The sequence below is a fragment of the Meles meles genome, chromosome 13, assembly GCF_922984935.1.
Source record: "Meles meles chromosome 13, mMelMel3.1 paternal haplotype, whole genome shotgun sequence".
In the NCBI taxonomy this organism is placed as follows: Eukaryota; Metazoa; Chordata; class Mammalia; order Carnivora; family Mustelidae; genus Meles; species Meles meles.
In genome coordinates this window covers 50,071,999-50,094,659 of record NC_060078.1, presented here as the reverse complement: position 1 = coordinate 50,094,659, position 22,661 = coordinate 50,071,999, and the positions used below count along the sequence as shown (strand labels likewise).

The 22,661-nt window shown below is 37.2% G+C and overlaps 1 protein-coding gene across 7 annotated transcripts in view; it reads left to right on the top strand.

Moving 5' to 3' along the window:
- Positions 1 to 21,329, top strand: part of CSGALNACT2 (chondroitin sulfate N-acetylgalactosaminyltransferase 2) — a 45,036-nt gene extending 23,707 nt beyond the window's left edge. For 3 of the 7 annotated variants that reach the window (XM_046027364.1, XM_046027363.1, XM_046027367.1), the window contains 4 exons: positions 156 to 334; positions 1,923 to 2,017; positions 12,015 to 12,096; positions 17,836 to 21,329. In XM_046027364.1, the coding sequence (XP_045883320.1) occupies positions 156 to 334; positions 1,923 to 2,017; positions 12,015 to 12,096; positions 17,836 to 18,128 (649 nt within the window). In that variant the 3' untranslated portion in view covers positions 18,129 to 21,329. Of the gene's footprint in view, positions 1 to 155; positions 335 to 1,922; positions 2,018 to 12,014; positions 12,097 to 17,835 lie in introns of those variants that run through there. The other 4 variants (XM_046027365.1, XR_006821259.1, XR_006821258.1 and 1 more) reach the window with 4 other exon arrangements.
- The last annotated feature ends 1,332 nt before the right edge of the window (positions 21,330 to 22,661 follow it).

The following is a 22,661-nucleotide window of genomic DNA, read 5'->3' as shown; positions in this document are numbered from 1 at the left end:
ATGTGAAGCTGATAATTTCCTTTCCCTGTATGACTGTAGAACCAAAATTGAAAAATACTTGAAGTATAAAACATACTTTGTAAGTCTTGTTGAAAGAAGAGAGTTGTTAAATTTTAAGTGGGACTTATCCTTTGTTGTATATGCTTTCCTCCTAGTGAGTCTAATTTTCACAATTACACTTTGGTCTCCTTGAATGAAGAATTTAATCGTGGACGAGGACTAAATGTGGGTGCCCGAGCTTGGGACAAGGGAGAGGTCTTGATGTTTTTCTGTGATGTTGATATATATTTCTCAGCTGAATTCCTTAACAGCTGCCGGTTAAATGCTGAGCCAGGTGCGTAAAATCTTGGTAGATGAGTTGAGTGTAGAAATTGAGAACAGAAAAAAAAAAATAGAAATTGAGAACAGTGTCAGCATGTCCCATATTTTGGATCAAGTTAATTATGTTTTCTTAAAGTTATATTAGGCATACTTTAACTGGAATATTAAGTAGAAAAGTTAAAATTTGTCCCTCTGAACTTCATACCCCTGTTCTCTTGTGGCCAAATCCATTGCCAAAATTTGAATCCAAATAAACAAAAGCAAAGAAAATGTCTCAAAATTGACAAGGAGGAAGCAACACATATCAGAAAAAGAGCCAAGTAGACAACATGGAGATGTGTGAAAGAAGTACTCTACCTCAGGCAGGTGGTACCAACAGAAACACACACACACATGAAGAAGCCTAGATACAGATGGTGCTTGGCATCCATACTACATATTTGGGGATCATTTCCTGTACTTTGTTTTATGTTATAGGTATTTTTTGAAAATGTTTGAGCAAATGATATTTTTATAAATCAAATCTTATTTTAAATGTGAAAAGAAAATTTTCTGTGCCAAAAAAAAACTCCTAGTAAATGCTTTTTGTGTAGAACTATTCATATCATGCAAATTATTAGCCTATTAATTATTTTCATTAGGGATCATTGTCAGGAACTCTTTGAGCACCTAGTGAATAAATGAGGGTGGGGTTTACTTTTTTTGCACCAGACAATATTAAGTTCACAATGTGAAAGTGGAAGGAAACATACTTGCTCAATGTAAAAGAAATATTTTAATGTCTAGAAATAGATTTTCCTTGAGAATTGAACTTCCATCCCTAAGTGAGTTTTAACAAAGGCGAGATGAGCATCTAGTAGGGATTTTGTAATAGAAAGGCTACCACATTACCACAAGTACTTGACGGTTGCTGAGCACTTTATATTATCATGTCTAACTGAGGCCCATCTTAGCAAGGGCTTCTCTGTTGAGGGCTCCTTAGTCTTCACAGGTCCCTTCACTGCTATCAATTTGAATGCTAATGACAAGGTTTTCTGCAGTGGCTATTAGATCAGGTATTTTTAACTCTTTCCAACTTTTCCAAATCTTACCAAAATCTGTCTGCAGTTCTGTATTTTAATTATTGTGTACAAATCTGTTGATTTTATAGTATTCTTTGGATTTACTGTTTCTGTGATTCATTTTGAAGGATGAATTTAATACTTTTCTAAGTTTTTGGTGATTGTCAGAGGTTAACCTGCATCTCTCACTGCTAATCAGATGAAATGATGAGTAGTAAATAGCTCACCTATTGAATAACTGACCGAACACTTTTGTGTATCTCTCCAAAGTCAAAGGGAGTAAATGTGTGTTACACCCTTTAGTCTGTTTTTTAGTCCCTTTTAGGTTATAAATTTTGTAGCTACTGATACATTATAAAATCATCATGTTCATCAAGTCAGCATGATGTTTAGTAGCCTGAAAATTGACAAAATACAATATTGATAAAGTCACCATATATGACCAAAGAAATAGCAGTATTAAATATTGATAACATGGTATTGATCAGTCTTTCGTTTTATGATTTTGTTTGTGATATAACTGTGTATTTTAATTTATAGGTAAGAAGGTGTTTTACCCTGTGGTTTTCAGTCTTTACAACCCTGCCATTGTTTATGCCAGTCAGGATGTACCACCACCTGTGGAGCAGCAGCTGGTAAGACTCATTGTCAGTTATGAAAGGCCACAACAATCCTTGCTAGGTTCCTTTATGTTTGTTTCACAAGTAGAAAAGAAAGTTTCGATAAAAAACTAGTTATTTTTTTTAAGATTTTATTTATTTATTTATTGGAGAGTGAGTACAAGCCAGGGGAGCAACAGAGGGAGAGGGAGAAACAGGCTCTCCCTCTGAGCAGGGAGCCCGATTCAGGGCTCAATCCCAGGACCCCAGGAGCCCCCCCAAAACTCTAGTTATTATAAACACTTTTCATAGTATCTTTTACCACCCCCCATAAGATGATTCTCCACTTACTGTTTTAGAATCAAATATTATTCTAGAGAGGGAAAGAAAATAAGGCCACAGAGAAAACTTAATGTTCTAGAGTATGTAGATTTTACAGTCACTTCTGCCAATGTATTTTCAGTAATACTAAAAATAAGTTTTAATTTTAAAAACCTTATTTACTAGAAATTAAAACTACAAAATAAACTAAGAAGGAATGATATTCTGTAGGTAATTACTAAAGAAGTCATGGAGTGGGAATGCCCATAACAGAACTTACAGTTATTGATAAAGCTATATAAGTTTTTTTTAAATAAACATACTATGTTGGAATAATTTAAATTTACAGAAAAGTTGGAAAGATAGTATAGAGCATTCCTGTACTCCACCCTGTTTTCCCTCAGAATAATATCTTATAGAACGATTTGTCAAAATTAGAAATTAACATTGTAAGTTGCTACTAACTACACTGTAGATTAGGATTTCACCAGTTTTTCTACTCATGTCCTTTTCGTGTTGCAGGTTCCAGTCAAGAATACTATATTGCACTTCGTCTAATCTTTTATTGTTAATATTAAATAAAAATGGAAATAAATGAACTAAGAAGTCAATATAAGATATTAAAAAAATGAATAACTCTGAGGAAAGAAATAAAGATAAGGCAGAAATTGATGAATCAAAAATAATAGTTTGACTAATATATGTAGCTTATTCTTTATGTGCAAAAAATATTTTTTTAACCAAAGTGGGCAGATTTGGGGTAAAAAGGAAAATATAACAACTGAGAGAAATCAATTTTATATGGTAAGTTTTTAAAATTCTAAATAAAAGATTTGAGAACTTATAAACTATTAACACAAGCAAATTTTGAGTTAGCATTTTATAGATAAAAGAGATGGAAGCTCTGAAAAGACTAAGAACCACTTAAAAAATTAGAACAGTTATCAAAAAAATTACCCTGCATATGGATAGGTACAATGTTTTATTGGCGAGTTTTTCCAAACTTTTGAAAAACAGGTTAAAGTAATACCATATGATCTACTTACTAAGTTTTATGAAGCCAACATTATCTTCAGACTCCAGTCCTGCTTTAGCAGAGGGGCTGGATATAGTAAGTACTATATCTGTTAGCTACAGTTGATGCTATAGCAATATAGCTATTAGCTACAGTTGATGTGTCTGTATACACACACCCCTCTGCCTTATCTGTAGGCCAGTATTACTTAGGAATATAGAAACAAATGGGATCAAAATGGCAAACCAAGCACCCACATTTTCCTTATCTGAAACCCTAAATCCTTTGTAAAAGTGAATTCCTAAAAAGAAAAAAGTGTATTCGCTTTGGAAAATGAGAGAAGTGCCCTTGGTAGAAAATTTTGAGAAGTTGATATAAGATGGCAATAGTTGGCATAGGATTGATAGAAGAAAGAAGAATCTGGAATATATTCAGGAGAACACAAGATGGGGCTGCTCTGTATCCTCTGAGCTCATGGAAGACAGAGCATGATGGAGTACATATTCTCTGGGCAGGGATTGGACTACAGGCTGCGGCAGTGTATGTGGTCCTGAAGCAAGAGAGGGAGGGTAAGGTTTGGGGAATATTGAGTTGTAGGATGGCTAGGGAGTGCCAGGCTCTGAAAATGAGCTGCTGTTGGCACATTGTCCCTAAGACCACATTCAGCCCCTCTTCCACTATTACTGGAGATAGTCCCCTGTAATCCTAGCTGACAGCCAAGCGTTTTTGAACAATGATATTTTTTTTTCTTTAAGTATGCTCAATGTCCAGCATGGAGCCCAACATAGGGCTTGAACTTAAGACCCCGAGGTCAAGACCTGAGCTGAGATCAAGAGTTGGATGCTTAACTGATGAGCCACCCAGGCGCCCCTGAACAATGATTTTTGAAACAAAAATGAAAAAAAAAAAGAAACAAAAATGAAAAAAAAAAACAGTAGCAGTTAACTGAGAGTAGCCAAACCGACACTATGAAAGAGAGGCACCAAATTTTAATAAACAGAAAAGATAACCCTTGAGAATATGAATAGAGAATGAAAACAACTTTAAGATAAATAAGTCTCCAAGGAAAGAAAACATTAAATTAGTAAGACCAGATTTGTTGCTAAAAAGGTCAACTTGGAAATTGTGAAAATCTGAAACTCAGTAAATGGGCTGAATATTGGAACAGTTACAGTTGAAACAAGCTTGTAACTAGAAGACAAGTTACCTGGGCACATAAAGACCAAGAGATAATGTAGAGAAAAATTGAGACATAAGGAATCACTCAAGAAGCTCCCAAAATTGTTATAGGAGCTCCAGAAGGGAGAGAAAAGAGAGAACAGACAGTGGATGAAATAGAAGAAAACTTCGAAGAGCTAAGGAAAGACAAGTCTGGCATTTGAGAACTTGTCTGCAAAGGAGTAAGAATTGGATTGGCATTTGCCTTCTTTTTGATGATAATTGGTGCTAGAAGACAATAAAACAATATCTTGAATGTTGTAAGAGAAATAACTTTAATTCTGTAATTTATATTTCACCTATTTGAGGGCAAAATAGATATTGTTGAATATTCAAGGACTCAAGGTTTACTTCTTACAAACCTCTTCAGCAGAATGAGAAATGAACCTGTATGAAAGAAGACCTGAGAATAAAACAGTAGTCACCAGCACCAAAACCCGAGTAAAACTTGTTTAAATAGTTGTTGATGAAACACATAATAAAAAAGAAATGAATAGTAGTTGGGGATTTAAAATTCAAAGGGTACACATACAAATGTGTATTACCTAGCCCTGTCCCCTGAGAGGACCTAGAAGCAGTAATACCCCAAGAGTAACCAGCATACCCAGCTCCCAGATCTTAGTGCAGGGACAGGAAATCAAGGAGCCTGAAGCTCCAGAAAGTAAGGCAGTACTCAAAAAAAAAAAAAGAGGATAAGGGTATGTCAAAGGGATACAGGAGCCTGAACAAACTCCCAATGGCAAAGTTGGAACAATTTGAGCAACAAAATAAGTAACATAGTACTGGATTGCAACCCCAAGCATAAAATAACTATCCATGAGTACATACTGATATAAATAAATTAGCAAGTGAATAAATAATAATAAATCAATGGATAGACTGATTAGTTAGGAGTAGAAAAGGGAGAAGAGCTAAATCTTCGCTACAGAATTCTGAATAACTTATGTAGATACTTTCTTTTCCAGTAGGTGGAGCTAGCTAGGTGACTCACTTCTAAAGACTTGAGTATGGAAAGAGAACTATTCAGTGGAGAAACCTGGCAGACACCACCTTAAGCCAAGTAATGAAGGTTAACATCACCAGTGTTATTATGCACCCCTGATTTGATGAATCAAGAAGGGCATTTCACTTCTGTGGCCTTCCTTCGAGAAACCTAATCATGAGAAACACTTCAGTCAAACCCAAATTGAAGAATATTCCACAGAATACCCCAGCAATACTTGAAAGTGTCAAGATCAAGGGTGCTTAGCTGGCTCAGTTGGAAGAGCATGCAACCGTTGAACTCAGGGTTGTGAGTTTGAGCCTCAGAGTGGGTGTGGGTATTACTAAAAAAAAAAGTGGTAATTTTTTAAAAAGTGTCAAGATCATCAAAAACAAGAAAGACTGAGAAATTACGAGTTTCCAGACCAAGGAGACATAACAAATAAATGCAGTGTGATGCCTTGGACTGGATCCTGGGACAGAAAAAAGGACATTAAAGGAAAACTTGTAGAATCCCAATAAAGTCTAAAGTGTAGTTAATAGTGGGGCACCTGGGTGGCTCAAGTCATTTAAGCGTCTGCCTTCAGCTCAGGTCATGATCCCAGAGTCCTAGGATCAAGTCCTGCAACCAGCTCCTTGCTCAGCAAGAGTCTACTTCTCCCTCTGCCTCTCCGTCATGCGTTCTCACTCTCTCTCCCTCTCTCAAATAAATAAGTAAAATCTTTAAAAATAAATAAATAAAATGTAGTTAATAGTAATGTACTAGTGTTGGTTTCTTAGTTTTTATAATGTACCACAACAATGTAAGATAATAACATTTAGGTGAAGTTAAAACTAGGTGAGAAGTATATGGGAACTCTGTTTACTACTTTGCAGCTTTTCTGTAAATCAAAAATTACTCCAAAATAAAAATCTTATTTATAAAAAAAATTGCTTGATAAACACAGTGCTAAATGGAGTCAATATGTGAGGGTGAAGAGGAATGTAAAAGCGTGCTACTATTCTTGTCTGGTTTGGGAGGATGTGGGAGAAGAATGATTTGAATGTGGGTTCATTCTAGATGTTACACACAAAAAAATAAGTTTAAATGCTTCCACTTCAAGTTGTAGTTTCACTTTGTAATCTTTGCAAGTTACCCTTTCTAAACTTCAATCTCCCCACTTAAAACAACACAAAAGCTTGCTCTCCATAATGTGTAATATTATCTCCTTGATATTAAAAGTAAACAGGAAATACACCAATAGAAAAAAAAAGGCTGAAAGACAGTTGGTAGTAATTCATAACAAACATATTTAAATAACCAGCCTTACTTAGAATAAATAAAAAACAGCAGTGCAATACTTTTTTGCTGCTGTAAAGTCAGTTTTTAAAACAGCCATGCAAGCAAGGCTGGTGTGGTAGGAGTTCTTCCATCCATGCTGGTGGTGTAGGAATGTAGGCAAGCTTTCTGGGTCAGGAGTTTTCAAACAGGTTCATCCCTCTGATCCTGTAATCTCCACTCCCAGGAGTCTATCCTGAGGAAACAGAACCGTAGAGCAGCAATACATATGATAATATCGACAACATTGGAAGCAGCAAAACTAAAAATAATGAATTATAGTACATAATGATGGTGAATATGTAGCAAGAGGAAAATGTTCTTGAAGTGTAGATTATACAGCCATGTAAATAGAGGAAAATATAAAGTTTAAAAAGGGAAATTATGTATATATTTTATGATATTTTAATGCTAATAATAACTTTTTTTTAGCTATCCTTTTCTTTGGGTAAGATATTGTTCTGTTTTTTCATACATGTTAACTCATTTAATCCTTCTTACACCTCTGAGGTATATGCTATTATTACCCCTGTTTTACAGATGAGGACACAGCCATCTGGTGGTTGAGTACCTGCCCAGTTGCACAGCTGGCATGGCTAGGGCCAGGGGCCTGGGCAGTGTATCTCCACTCTTATCCACTGCACAAACTTGCCTGTGTTACCATAATTCATCCAATAGGATTCATTCTAGGCCAGCCTCTATTCACTGCTGGAATCCCCAGCACCTAGAACCATATGGACATGGTTATTATTCATAAGAATCTTTATTCTGGTAGGAAGAGCCAGAAGATGAAGTCAATTAATAAATTCCATGCAGATCATTAAAATGGGCTGAGTTGTGAAAAATGATTAGGTATTTCTGTGGTGTGTTTAGTCAGAAAGGCCTTTTTGAGATGAGGCTGTTGGAGAGGCCATCCAAATAACAGGAAAGAACCTGCTACCTAGTAACTGGGGAAAGACAGTCCCATGCAAAAGGAACAGCAACTAGGTTTCCTAAAGTGTCTAGAACACAGTGGGCAACAGGGCACAAAGCTGGGCCAGTCATGTTGAGCTATAAGGAGTTTAAGCTCAGTGTGATAGAAAGCCTGGGGAGGATTTTGATTCTGTAAAGAATGGATGGGGTGTGACTGTAGCTACAAATAGCCAGTTAGGCTTTTACAGTGTGCCAAGGAGGTGACCATGGCTTGGGTAAGGATGGTAATCGTGGAGAAAGTTTGAAGTATGATTTGTCTGACAGAACTTGCTGGAGAATTAGATGTGAGGAATGAAAGACGAATGGCAGAAGGAGAGATTAGGGATTCAACCTGAGTGTGGTAGGTGTATATGTTGTTTATTAGACCTCCAAGGGAAGGTGTCAAGTTGCCACATGGATTTGTGAACCTGGCAGCCTATGAGGGCTTGGGGCTGGAGATGTAGATTATCTGTGGACACCTGCATCCCCCCACTTGCTTAGGAGAATGAGAGATAAAAATGCAATAAAATATTAACAATCAGGGATTACAGACAGTGGAAACAAAGCCATGGGGCACCTGGGTGGCTCAGTTGTTGGGTGTCTGCCTTTGGCTCAGGTCACTCCCAGGGTCCTGGGATCAAGCCCACATCGGGCTCCCTGCTTGGCAGGAAGCCTACTTCTCCCTCTCCCACTCCCCCTGCTTGTGTTCACACTCTCACTGTGTTTCTCTCTGTCGAATAAATAAATAAATCTTAAAAAAAAAAAAAATCAAAACCAATGACTCCTTTCCCCAAATGTGATAATATAATATCTGGAGATTTTCTTTTTTAAGAAACTAAGTTATAAAGGAAGACTTAATATTTGTAAAATCAGAATTGTCATGGGGTAGAAATGTCAGAGTGAGTGTTTTATTTTATTTGCATGAGGTGGGAAGTGTTTTGTTTTAATACTTTGCACCAGGATTATGTTTTGACTAAGGAGATAAGAATATTGGAACCTGGTTTTGCCACAGAAATTATGCCTCTATAAATTAATTTCATTTGACAAATGTTCATTGAAAGCCTACCATGTGCCTTGCATTGTTTTAGGTGCTCCAGATATAACAGTGATCAGAATCAACAAAAAGTCCTGCCCTCTAGGAGCTTTACAGTCTAGAAGGGGAAGAAGCCCTCTTCTGACCAAAAAATTTTTTTAAAAAAGAAAGAAAAGAAAATGCCTACCTCACTTATTAGTTCCAACTTAAGCTGAGTCCTCAGTACTGCCCTGTTCTTCTATTTTTTTCAGCCAATTCTCCCATTACATACAGCAGCTTTTTCAGACTCTTCCCACTCCTCTTGAGATTTGCCTCTTCTGCAGACCCGTATATTCCCTTCAGTCCTGCTATCTGCAGTATTTTCATGTGCTGCCTTACAGATCACTCACATTCATTATGCCGAACCCAGCTTTGCATCATTCAGCTCTGGGCCCTTTCCTCAGTGCCCCCACTATTGGGGGATGGCACTACCACATACCCATTATTCAGAACAGCAGCCTCCTGTCAGCCTTGGTTGATCCTTCCCTCTCACCCCAACTCCTACCCATTCAGTCACTTCCTGACTTCTATCAGTTCTTTGTCCTCAATCTTTTTTTTTTTTACCCCCACGCATTTTTTTTCTTTCTGAACATACCATGATAATTTTTTCTTTCTGAACATATCATCAGCTAACCATTCCCAGATTATAACTATTGCCTCTTAACCATCCTCTCAGCATCCCTTCTTTTCCCCTCTTATATCTCTTCTCTATACTCTAGCCAGAGTGATCTTTCAAAAGTGTCGCCTGATCATATTACTCCTTCTGCCCTGACTCTTCAGAGAATTTCCATTGCTGTTAGGATAAAGCCAAAATATGTGACCAAGTATCCTGTTCTCTCTGATGTGGCCCTGTGGCTCCCTTAGACCAGGGCTCATCAGTCTACGGTCTGTTGGCCACAACAGCCTACTGCCTAGTTTTCTGTGGCTCATGAGTGAAGAGTGGTTGACAAATATTTTCAAGAATACAAATTTCAGCGACGAACAAATTTCAGCGACGATAAGTAAAGTTTATTGGAACACAGCATGCTCACTTGATTACTTATTGTCTGTGACAGCTTTCACACTACAGTGGCTAAGATAAATAATTGTAACAGACTCTATGTTCTGCAGAGCCTAAAGTATTTACTGCCAGTTCTTTTACAGAAGTTTGCTGAACTCTGGCCTACGTTTGTGGGCACGTCTACTTCTTTCTCTAACATGGTCCCACCATCCTGCACCCACCTGCTCTCTCCAACCTCCCAAGTCTTTGCGCAACCTGTTCTTTTGTCTAGACCTTTCTCCAGCACATCTTTCAGTTGACTAACTCTGGCTTATTTCTCAGATCCTAGTTCTAACTTCATTTCTTAGAGGAAACTGTCTTAGAACCTTGCACTTTGGGTGAGGTGACTTGTTTCTGTCACCCTTCTCATGTCTGCATCCTCATGTCTCTCTCCCCAACTCCAACTTTATAGTCAGTCATTATCCTCAGCCTCCTTGCCGTACTCACCTGTGCACATCCCTTCGTAGGCCAACCTGTCCTTTTCTCTTGGACTAGAGCTCATCTCTCATGCCTAAACAAGCACTCCCCTCCAGCCACCCTTCAAGCTCTCCTATCCTAACATTATGCTTCTTCTAGATCATTACCATATGCATACAAAAATACTGTAATACCAATTATCTTTTAAAAATGTTAATAGCCCTTTCTTGTCCACAGGACCTCATTCCTCTGCTCTTGCCCTACTCATTCCCTTTCTGCTTCATAGCCATCGTACATGCTACCCTCTTTGCCTGGAATGATCTCTTTTAGATATTTCACAGCTCACTTCAGTATTTCATTAGGGTCCCTGCTCGAATGTTATCTCTTCAAGGAGACCTCATATGGCCTTTATATCCAAAATAGGCTTTCTGTCTCCATGGTCTCCCCTTCTCCTACTATATTTTTCTTCCTAGCATGTATTACCACCTGAGATATATTTATTTATTTGCTATTTTTCCATCAAAACAGAGGCTCTGTGATGGCAGAGACTTTGTCATCTCTATTCATTGCTGTGTTCCCAGCTCTCAATACCATGTATGATGGGTAAAAACACTTGCTGAATGCATGAATCAAATAAAAAAATCTTTATCAGGTGTCAATTTTTACTTGATTCTGAGGCTATATATCATCAAAGCCCTGATTTTATTTCTCTGTTTGGACTTCAGTGGCGACAATTTCATTTTAAAGGACTATAGCAATTCCAAGCTTCACATCTACACCCTATACCAGGGGTTGGCAAACTTATTCTGTGAAGAGCCACAGAGAAATATTTTGGCTTTGCAGGCCATATAGTTAAATCCCTGTTGCAACTACTCAACTATGCCACTGTACCATGAAATACACATAGACAGTTTGTAAGCAAATGAGTGTGACTGTATTCCAATAAAATTATTTTCAAAAACAGGCGGCAGGCCAGATTTAGCCTGGAGGCTGTAGTTTGCTGACTCCTGCCCTACACCATCCAAAAAAAGCAAGTGTCTTTTCTAGTAATTCTCTCAGAGGAATGAAGGGGCCTTGTTTTCCAGAGTTCCCAGCAACCCTCCCCTTTTACCATGTTGGCCTGAATTTTGTCTAATTCCTGTTAGTCAATCAATTCCTGCAAAAACTGGGTGACACTGTGCCACTGATAAAGGCATGGTCCAATCTAAAGCTGTGGGGGTGGAAGGAGCTTCCCTGAAGCTCATGGGCTACATGGAGCCAGGTAATTGCCAGAGCAAAACTGTACACAGTTAGGTAAGGGGCAGGGAAGTGAATGCTGGATAGGCACCAAATAAGGTCTGTGCAGAATTAATTACAGTGCATTATAGTATGAGTTGTGCAACTGTTACCCTCCCAGAATGGAATGTAAGCTCCTCAAGCTCAGGCACAATACTGTTTGGTTATTAGTAACCCCCGCTTGTACCTTGCAGAGGGCTTAAATTCAGCTAAATTGAATGTGGCAAGAACCCTTTGCTGTTGGAGTGTACTGTATTTTTGTTGATTTTTTTAAGGATTTAATCATGTGAATGCATGTGATCCATTGTCAGTCATAGAAATGACAGGAAAAAATATTATTTGGGAAGTTTTAATTTTTTTCATTGTTGATTGAAACGTCTTCTAATTCTTGAGGTATTAAATTGAATTTATTTTTTTTAACTGAAGGTTCACAAAAAGGATTCTGGCTTTTGGCGAGATTTTGGCTTTGGAATGACTTGTCAGTATCGATCAGATTTCCTGACAATTGGTAAGTGTACCTTGTATTTATGGAGAGGGGTGTACATATTTACTGTTGTGCCTTATGGCATTTTTCTCAAATGCCTCAATCAAATATTTCCCTATTACATTATGAATGAGATTAGCTAAAAAGAGGCATCTCGAGGTGTGAAAGGCAAAGTAAGTTTATAATTAATGTCTCTAAGTAGCAAAAATGAGATCATTTTTTAAAAAAAAGTAAAATAGAATATTTACTTGTTTCTTTAAAATCAAAACACTAGTTTTTTGTTTGTTTTTTTTTTAGAGGCAGGCAGAGAGAGGGGGAAGCAGGCTCCCTGCTGAGCAGAGAGCCCGATGTGGGGCTCAATCCCAGGACTCTGGGATCATGACCCGAGCTGAAGGCAGAGGCTTTAACCCACTGAGCCACCCAGGCGCCCCAAAACACTAGTTTTTAAAATCATCTGTTTGGCTTGTTACCAATATTTGCAGTTGTTACAAATACTCTTACAAAAGATCTCTACATAACTTTGGTGTTGTGCTTACAGATTGTTACATCTGGAAGTAATGTTAGATTATCTAGTCCAAGGGCTTTTGCATTTTTTAAATTTAGAGATGAAACCCTCTTTAATTGTCTATTGAACTGTTTATGAAAATCCTAGTATTTAAAACAAATGAAAAGACAGCTTATCTTTCTAGCTCTGGTTGAAGTTGTAATGGGGGACTTGGAGTCACTGCCTTAGTCCTCTAGTCCTTGAAGCCAAAATGACCCTGAAGAATCTGGTCTAAGCCTCCTGCCCTACTCTAGCTTCAGTCTTACCCAGCAAAAAATGCATCAGAGTATAGTTTAAGAAAGCAGGCTGAAACCTGATTCCATGTCTCCTAATCAGTCGGTGGCTACACTTCCAAAGCATATAAGAATGTATTTTATATATTTATGCGCATGTGTGTGTATATATCTAGATATGTATATATATATACATAGATGTGTATATATATCTAGATATGTATGTACATCTATACATAGATATACATATTTACATATATATACACATATACATATCTATATATACACATGCATATATTGGTATATATTTTTTATATTTTGTAATAGAATATATTTTGTGTACTTTTTAAGTCCATCTTACATTTATTTTTATAATCAGCCATTTATTGTGGAAGTTCCTCCACCTTGTCTTTTTATCGTTGTAACATTTGAATCATGCAAACAGCAAACAGTAATAAAAGGACTATTAAGTGAAACTAATGCCCTTTTCCCTGATTTCTGGATTAATCAAACAGCAAGGATACATTGCTGCTTTCTAACCCATGTTATTTCTCACTGCTCCTTTCTCATTATTTTTTCCTCATATTCCTATTTGGTATGTGTTGGTATAGCTAATAGTGTTCCACATTTCTCTGAGACTCTGTTCATTTTTCATTATTTTTTATTATTATTATTTTCATTTTTTAAAATTTTCCTTATTTTTTTCTCTCTGTTCTTTGGATTGCATAATCTCAATTGATCTGTCTTCAAGTTTGCTGATTCTTTGTTAGTTAAGATCTAATGAGCTACTCTCCTGAATTTTTCATTGACATTGTCCTTTTTAACTCCAGAATTTTTTTTTTAATATTTTTCTTTTAAATATTTTATTTATTTATTTGACAAACAGAGATCACAAGTAGGCAGAGAGAGAGGAGGAAGCAGGCTCCCCACTGAGCAGAGAGCCCATTGCAGGGCTCCATCCCAGAACCCCAGGATCATGATCTGAGCCGAAGGCAGAGGCTTTAACCCGCTGAGCCACCCAGGCACCCCATAACTCCAGAATTTCCACTTGGTTCTTTTTATATATGTAATTTCTCTCTCTTCATTAATATTCTCTATTTGATGAGACATTGTCATCTTGCCTTCTGTTACTTCTTTAAGCATGATTTCTTTTGATTCTTTGAACATATTTATAATAGTTTTGAAATTGACATCTGGGCCCTCTCTGTTTTTCTTGCCTACTTTTTCTGGTATATGGATCACACTTTTCTATTTCTTTACATGTCATAATTTTTTTCTTGAAAACGGGACATTTTAGGTAATATATCATGGTGAGTCTGGATATTGATTCCCCCCTGACTCCAGGGCTTGTTTTTTGTTCTGTTTTTTTGTTTGTTTGTTTGTTTTTGTTTTTGCTTGTTTATTGACTTACTGACTTGACTTTACTATTTTAATGAATTTTATCTCCCCCTTCCCCGGCAATATGAAGCCTCTCATGTCACTCCTTAGGGCATGGATGACATGGATGACATAGAGATGACATGGATTTAGTAGGGCTCTCTTTTAAAAAATAAATAAATAAAAATAAAAGGACTATTTATTTGAGAGAGAGGAGGACCAGAGAGGAGGAGAGGGGCAGAGGGAGAGGGAGAAGCAAACTCCCCACTGAGCGTGAAGCCCAACACAGGGATCAGTCCAGGACCCTGAGGTCATGACCTGAGCCGAGGTCATGACCTGAGCCGAAGTCAGGTGGTCAGTCAACAGCCACCCAGGTGCCCCTAGTAGGACTGTCTTTTATGGTCTCTGTGCCTCTGTTGGTAACACCCCCACTTGGTAGGCTCCACTCATTGCTCTCTTATTTTTGACAGTGCTCTGGGGCATAAAAATGGCTCTGCAGTCTGATCCATTTAAATTGAACCTTTTTGGAAGGTAGTTTTGGAGGCACATCTTTGAGTTTTGTTCAGACCTCAGGAGGGTTCTTCTTCTTCTTCTTTTTTTTTTTTTAAGAATTTATTTATTTATTTGACAGAGAGAGATCACAAGTAGGCAGAGAGGCAGGTAGAGAGAGAGGAGGAAGCAGGCTCCCTGCCGAGCAGAGAGCCCGATACGGGGCTGGATCCCAGAACCCTGAGACCATGACCTGAGCCGAAGGCAGAGGCTTAACCCACTGAGCCACCCAGGTGCCCTAGGAGGGTTCTTCTTATCTGTCTCTTTCCCTGTTCTCTCCAGTAAACTAGCTGGCCTACATTTTCGCTTATTGCTCTAATGGAGCTGTCAGCCTTCTCTTAATTGCTTACCACCAAAATCTCCATTATGTTCAAGAGCACCTTTAGGCTTGAACTTCTACACACTGTTTCAAATAAAGTCAGTTCCTTCGGGAAGAGTTTTGGAGCAGTCTGTTCTTATGCACTGGCTCCTCCCCAGAGAAAAGTCTCTGAGCCTCCTCTGGAGCTGGGGGAGACAGTGGCACACTTCTCTCTCCCCTGCGTTGTGAGTAGGACATGGGGTGGAGGGTCAGGGGTCCCACTACCTCCTGGGGTATATCCTCTACCTTATGACTATGGGCTGGATGAGAAAGGAGCCCCTGGCTTCTCAGCAGCACTTGTTTGGAATTTGGCCTCCTTCATTTTGGAGCTTCTGTTCTTTCCTCTCCTTCTGATATTCCCATTACACATATGTTATACCTTTTGTATACAGTTCTTAGAAATTCTATTCTGATCTGGCTTCCCAAACCCCATCCTCTTTGCTTTTGCCTTTTCAGTTTTGGAAGTTTCTCTTGACATGTCTTCAACCTCAGAGATTCTTTCCTCAGCCAATACAAAGGCATTCTTCCTTTGTTACACTGTTTATCTTTAGCATTTCTTTTTTATTCTTTCTTAGGATTTGTCACTCTCTGCTTACATTACCCATCTGTTCTTGCTTGTTGTCTACTTCTTCTGTTAGAGCCCTTAGCATATCAATTATAGTTGTTTTAAATTCCCAGGCTGATAATTTCAATACCCCTGCCATATCTGAGTCTGGTTCTGATGTTTGCTCTGTGTCTTCAATCTGTTTTTTGTCTTTTGGTATGCCTCATTTTTTCCTTCATAGCTGATTATGATATATTGGGTAAAGGAAACTGCAGTAAATAGGCCTTTAATAATAGGTGGTGAGGTGTGCAGAAAGAGGAAATATTCCATAGTCCTGTGATTAGGTCTCAGTCCTTTAGTGAGATTATGTATCTGGACCATTAGCTTCACAAGTATTTCTCAGATACTGCCCCCATCCTTAAGTGAGACAGGATGGCTTGTGTGGGCTGAAGTTGAGTATGTCCTTCCTCCAGGTAGGTTTGACTCTAGTAAAATAGTTTCTCCTGAAGGCAGGCCTTGTTAGAAGAATAAAGTGCTCTGGCATGTTTCAGAATGATTATGTTCCCACTGCCCTTGCTGAAAACACTAGGGGATTTTGCTCCAGTCTTCACAGTGAGAACCTGTTAGAGCTCCAAAAGGTAAAACTCACACATGCATAGGGACCCTCCTACAACCCAGAGTTTTCAACTCTCAGACTTGGTCCTCTGAGCCTCTAGCCATTCATCATCTATAGTTCAGATTTTTTTTTCCTACCCTAGTACTGGTTCCCCTAGAGATTTCTAGTGGTGGGTTTCTGCTCACATAGTTATGATTCTGTTTTACCTGCCTGTCTCTCCAATTTGCTCTGTGACCTTATTTCTCTGAGGGATTTGAGAAAATTTGTTTATTTTTCAGTTTGGTTTTTTACTTCTTGTTAGGACATTATGACTTTGAAGCCCTATATATGCTGGACCAGAAACTGGAAGTCCCCCATTTATTTTATTTTAAGTATCTACATCATCTCTAGTATTTGAAGACCTTATATCTACAAAGAAGAAAAACCAGTATGTATTAGACATAGCTTTTAGTAAAGCTGTGACTAGTTAAGGTAATACTTTTCAGAGATCTCAGGATTATTGTCATCCTGTGATTGTGAAACTAAGTAGCATATAATTATTTGATAGAAGAGATAATTTGGAAACCTAGCTCTTAATTGAAGAATTAATTTGTTCTTGGTTTTTAAGAACCTTTGCTAATTCCCCAAGAATTCCAAATGGTTTGTGTTCTCTATGCTTTAGAAAGTTTGTTGTTCATCTTAAGCCAGTTTGAAAATAGTCTCAATTTTATCTCCCATTTCATGTGTTCACCCAGTCCAGTAAGCCATTTGCCACATCACTCCATCAGAATTGTTCTAGTAGGTAAGGTTATAAGTGATATTTTTGTTGCCAGGTCTACTTGTTGTTGTTGGGTTTTTGTTTGTTTGTTTGTTTGTTTTTAGTTAATTTATTGAGCAGCACACGCTTGACCATTTCTTCCTGAAGACACTTTTTTCACTTGACTTCTCTGTTAGCTCATTCTTCAGTATTTTCTCCATTCTCTGGACCATTTTTCAGTCTCTTGCTGATTTATCTTTCTCTGCATGTTTAACCTGTACATATTGGTATTGCTTAACATTTAGATCTGGGCCCTATTTTCTTTCTAAACTCCTTCAGTAATTTCATCCATTCCTGTGACTTTAAATCACCTGTGTGTCCATTCTCAAATGTGGATGTTCAGACTAGCCATTTCTTCTGTTTTCCACTCTGGAAAGTTGTCTGTGACCCAGAAAACTTGTATCTCAAAGGATAACTGTATTAATTACAATATTAATAGTGCTGAAATTATGGATAATTTCTATTTCCTTCTACTTTGACTTTCTCTAGATTTTTCTATATAACTTAGACATTTACAAAGCATTCTTAAGTATTTAATCTCATTTTGATACTCTGAACAACAGGCTTGAGCTCCTAGATCTCAGCTTCTAACTGGACTTCCAAACCAGAATGTCAGTCCTCTATATCAGATATCTTTCTGCTGGACTGTGCCATCTCATTTAAAGCAGAACATCTTAATTCTTATCAGGGTTGACTGTGCTCTGGCTGTCAGACATTTACCTGTAGTGTCAATTTTCATCCTGCAGGTGGATTTGACATGGAAGTAAAAGGTTGGGGTGGAGAAGATGTTCATCTTTATCGAAAATACTTACATGGTGACCTGATTGTGATTCGGACTCCAGTTCCTGGCCTTTTCCACCTCTGGCATGAGAAACGCTGTGCTGATGAGTTAACTCCTGAGCAGTACCGTATGTGCATCCAGTCCAAAGCCATGAACGAGGCCTCTCATTCGCACCTGGGAATGCTGGTCTTCAGGGAGGAGATAGAGACGCATCTTCACAAACAGGCATACAGGACAAATAGCGAAGCTGTCGGTTAACATAATCACTGGCACATTAGTCTGAACCACAAACCAGCACTATTTATTTAGCCTTAATTCCAATTCCAGATGCAGTGCCTCTTTCAGAGAATACATACTTATCTTTTGTGTTCTTTCTGATATTACTTTACTTAAGCAGTGTAACTTGTTATGAGAAGAAAAAATCAAGTGTTTCAATGCAAAGCCTGTTTTGTGGGCATACCATACTATGGAATCGCTGATAAATCAAAATCTGGTGTTTGCCCCAAAAGTAGTTTTGAGTTAGTTTCTACCCTGTACCCGTGTTCTAACGCACACTAGTTGCATACGGGTTGAGGGTTGGAATGTGTTGTGTGCTCATGGTAGGTCAGGAGCATCTAGCTCCTGCAGAGAGGAAAGAGTAATATTTGATGCAGTGTGTAGACAAGGGTTCTTCCCCTGCTGACCACCAAGTCAACTTGCTTTTAAATTAAGATCTTTAGTCAGTTGCCTGAAGAATTCTTTTTCACTGAAGCAGAGGATGACTAAATGACACATCTGAAATTCACAATCAAGCAAAAGAAATAAAAACCCCTTAAACTGAATGTTGCTTAGCTCCCTGAATGTGTTTTTAAATAAATGGATGATAGTAGAAAATACTTAGCTTAGAATCTATGACTTGATTAAAACTGTAATGTGTTGTTATCAGGATTAGTAGTCAACATTGCTATAAATTGTTTTTAACAAACAAACAAAATGAAAATGTCTTTAATAGAACATTTAATTATGTTGGAGCATAGGGCACTAATGATACCTGGGAACATCAGTTTACATGAGCCAAGGTGCTATCGGGGCCTTCTTGTAGTGATTCAGAATAGATGAGCATAGCATGGTGTTGCGTGTTTTTTGCTTTGCATTGTCTTATTTAGCATGAATCCATATGTATTTATTATCCTTCTTTTTACAATATGTTAACAAAAGCTACACCTCTGTTTATAATATTATGATACTTTGAGTTGAGTTTCACTGAAGGGAGAAAAAAATAATTTAATGAGGTATACCATAAAATTACACTGACTTGAGAAAAGAGGTGAAGGAGAAAGTCTGAATAGAAATCTGAATTACAGAATATTTTAGAGAAATCTATTGTCTGCAGATAGAATAACATTTTAATTGAGGTATAAATTACGTTAATGAGACAAGATGAATAAGAAGTTATATTCAGATAGGACTGTACTATGTTATTTATCACACATGGATCTTTTACCATAGGGTCCACTGCTAGATCCAGAAATTGGAGATATGGTGAAAGCCATGCACAGATTTTGAACCTTTGGCTTTCAAAGGGACTTATAGTGTATCCTTTCTATTTGTATATAAACCCCTGAGAATTCACAGAAGAAAAATCTACTCTTTTTACTCAGTGAATCATATCACCTAAAGTATAAATCCCAAATTTCTTGGTGCTACATCAGTTCACTTTACAGTAACTCTTAATAAATTATTCGTACAAGTGTTAAGTTGGGTAGCATTTAGGCTTTTTTAAGATGTGTAAAATGTTCTCTGCAGAATTATTAAAGCCAATATCTCTTTTTATATACAATTATTTATTATGAAGACCAGTGAGTGTAGGTATTTAAAGTGAGAGAACCTAATTATTTGCAAAGGTAAGTTGCAGCTTGTTTTTTTGACAGAATCAAATGACTTTACCTTAGTGAGCTTTTAATTTAAAGATAGAAACTAAGTGATGAAAACAGTATATGCTATGTTTTTGACATTAAATGGTACCAATAAAGTATTTTATTACCAAAAGCTAAATGAAAACGTGATGTTAATTTCTCTCCGTTACTAAATACCATAAATATGAAAAAGTATAAAAGATGTAATTCTGTACTTTAAAGAATAATAAAGCAAACAGCTACCCAGATTAAGATAACATTATCAGTGAAAGGCCTTTATGGGCCCCTTCTTGATCACACACCCTCACTCTCCGTAATAGTAACCATTCTGATTTCTGTGATAATTTTTCATTTGTTTTTCTTAGTTTTCCCAACTGTTATGTACCTCTACCCAAAAGACTATTTAGTTTTGCCTGTTTCTGAATTTATTTGCATATTATTTCATTATCTATTCTCTAACTTTCATTCAGTATTATATTTTTGAGGTTCATTCATATTAGTCTCAAAATTCATTTTTATTACTGACTAGTATTCCACTGTATGAATATGCTTAATATTCAGTAATTTTATTTTTTTATAGATATTTGGGTCATTCATAGTTTGTTGTTTGCTTTTGCTATCAGAAGCCGTATTGTCATGAATACTGCCTTACATGTCTCTTATAAGTGTACAAGAGTTTCTCTAGGAATAATGATGCTGGGTCATCGTTTGTGTGTACATTGTTTCCTTTCCAAAGTGGACCATCTCCAGCACTGTGAGAGAGTTCATTTTGCATCCTTGGCAACACTTAATTTTGCCAGGTTTATTAATTCTTGCTAATCTAATAGACCTTAGGCATGAATTGTAGTTATAGTTGACATTTCAGTCCTCTCGCCCGTTATTATCAGTTCTTAGGAATTCTTCACATATTCTGGATACCAATTCTTGTTGGTTAAGTATCTTTTCCCAGAACGTGGCTTGTCTTTTCCGATTCTTGGTGGTACTTTTTCATTAATAAAAATTGACTCTAATGGGACTCTTTTTTTTCTTTGTGTATTCTACTTTTTATTATTGGCTTATGATCTCATATTAAAGAAAGATAACTTAAAGCTATTGTTCTGTATTGTCTTCTGAATATCTCATATATAGTTTTGCTTTTCCTAGTTAGGTCTTTAACCTAACTGGAGGAGCTTTTTGTGGATGACATGAGCTAAGGATTGCATTACACTTTTTTCCACCATCACCTTACAATATAGTCCATATTTTACCTGCAGAACCACTCTCATCCATCAGATGTCCAAATGCACAGGTCTGGTTCTGGGCTCTCATCTGTTCAATTAGGCTTTCTGTCCATCACCATACCATTACATTGTGGTCTAAATTACTTTATACAAGTCAGTATCTCTGAGAGCTAGTCCACTTGCCTTATTCTTAAAGATTGTCATGGTTCTTTGTAGCCCTGGTACTTTGACATAAATTTTTGAATAAGCTAGTTAAGTTTCACAAAACTTTCATGAATTTGATTGGAATCTCATTGAATCTATAAGATCACTTTGGGAAAAATTTACATCTTTATAATACAGAGTCTCCCAATCCTTGAACATGACATGTCTGTTTAGGTCTTTATTGTCTTTAAATTTTACACTTTTTCACACAGTGGTTTTATATGTACTGGTATTTAGAAGTCCAGTTGCTTTTGGATTCAGCAGCCTTGCCAAAATGCTTAATTCTGGTAATGTATTTCTAGTTTCTGTTGTATGTTTTCTGTTACGCAGTCATATATCTATGAGTAGTGAAATTTTTGTTTCCAGTTTTTATATCTTTATTTTTCTTGTCTTACTGTGTTTATTGGGATTTTATTATGCAGTGTTGACTGGAAGTGATAATAGTGGAGTTCCTGCCCATTTTTCTGATTTCAAGGGGAACACTCTCAGTGTTTCATCAGTAAGTATGGTATTTGCTGGAAGTGTTTTTATAAATAGCTTTTATCAAGTTAAAGGAGACTATTTGGTGAGTTTTTATCATGCTTGAGAGCATTTATCAAATACTTCTACTGTATCTGTTGAGATGATCATATGATTTCTTTCCATCTTTGATATATTAAATTGAGTTAATCAGTTTTCTGAAGTTCCTTGCATTCGTAGGGTAAACTCCAGTCTTTCATGATGTATTATCCCTATTATACATTGCAGGATTTGGGATTGTGTGTGTGTGTGTGTGTGTGTGTGTGTGTGTGCACGCACATACTTCATTTGCATATCTGTATATACTCATGTGGGTGGGTGTGTGTCTATATATATATTTCAGGTGTTTTTGTCCATGTTCATGAGTAAGAATACCCCCCTCTTATGTTTGTTGGGCTTTTTTTTATTAAGGTTATGCTTGCCTATAAGTAAATTCAGGTGTTCTTTCTTACTGTTTCTAAAGAAGTTTTGTAAGAATTTTGTAAGAAGAATTACTTCTTCCTTGAATATTTGGCAGAACTACCTGAAAGCCACCTGACTGTGATGTTTTCTAAATGGGAAGATTCTGATCACTGGTTCTATTTATTTAATGATTGTAGAACTATTAAGATTTTCTACTTCTTTAAAGTCAGTTTTGGGGCACCTGGATGGCACATTGGTAAGCATCTGACTCTTGGTTTCAGCTCAGGTCATGATCTCAGGGTCATGAGATTAAGTCCAGATTTGGGCTCTGTGCTTAGCATGGCATCTGCTTGAGATTCTCCTTCTCCTTCTGCGCCTCCTGCTCTTGCTCACTCACTCTCTCTCACTCTCTCTTCCCAAAAGAAATAAACCTTTTTTTTTTTTTCATTTTTTAAATTTTTTTATAAACATACAATGTATTTTTATCCCCAGGGGTACAGGTCTGTGAATTGCCAGGTTTACACACTTCACAGCACTCACCATAGCACATA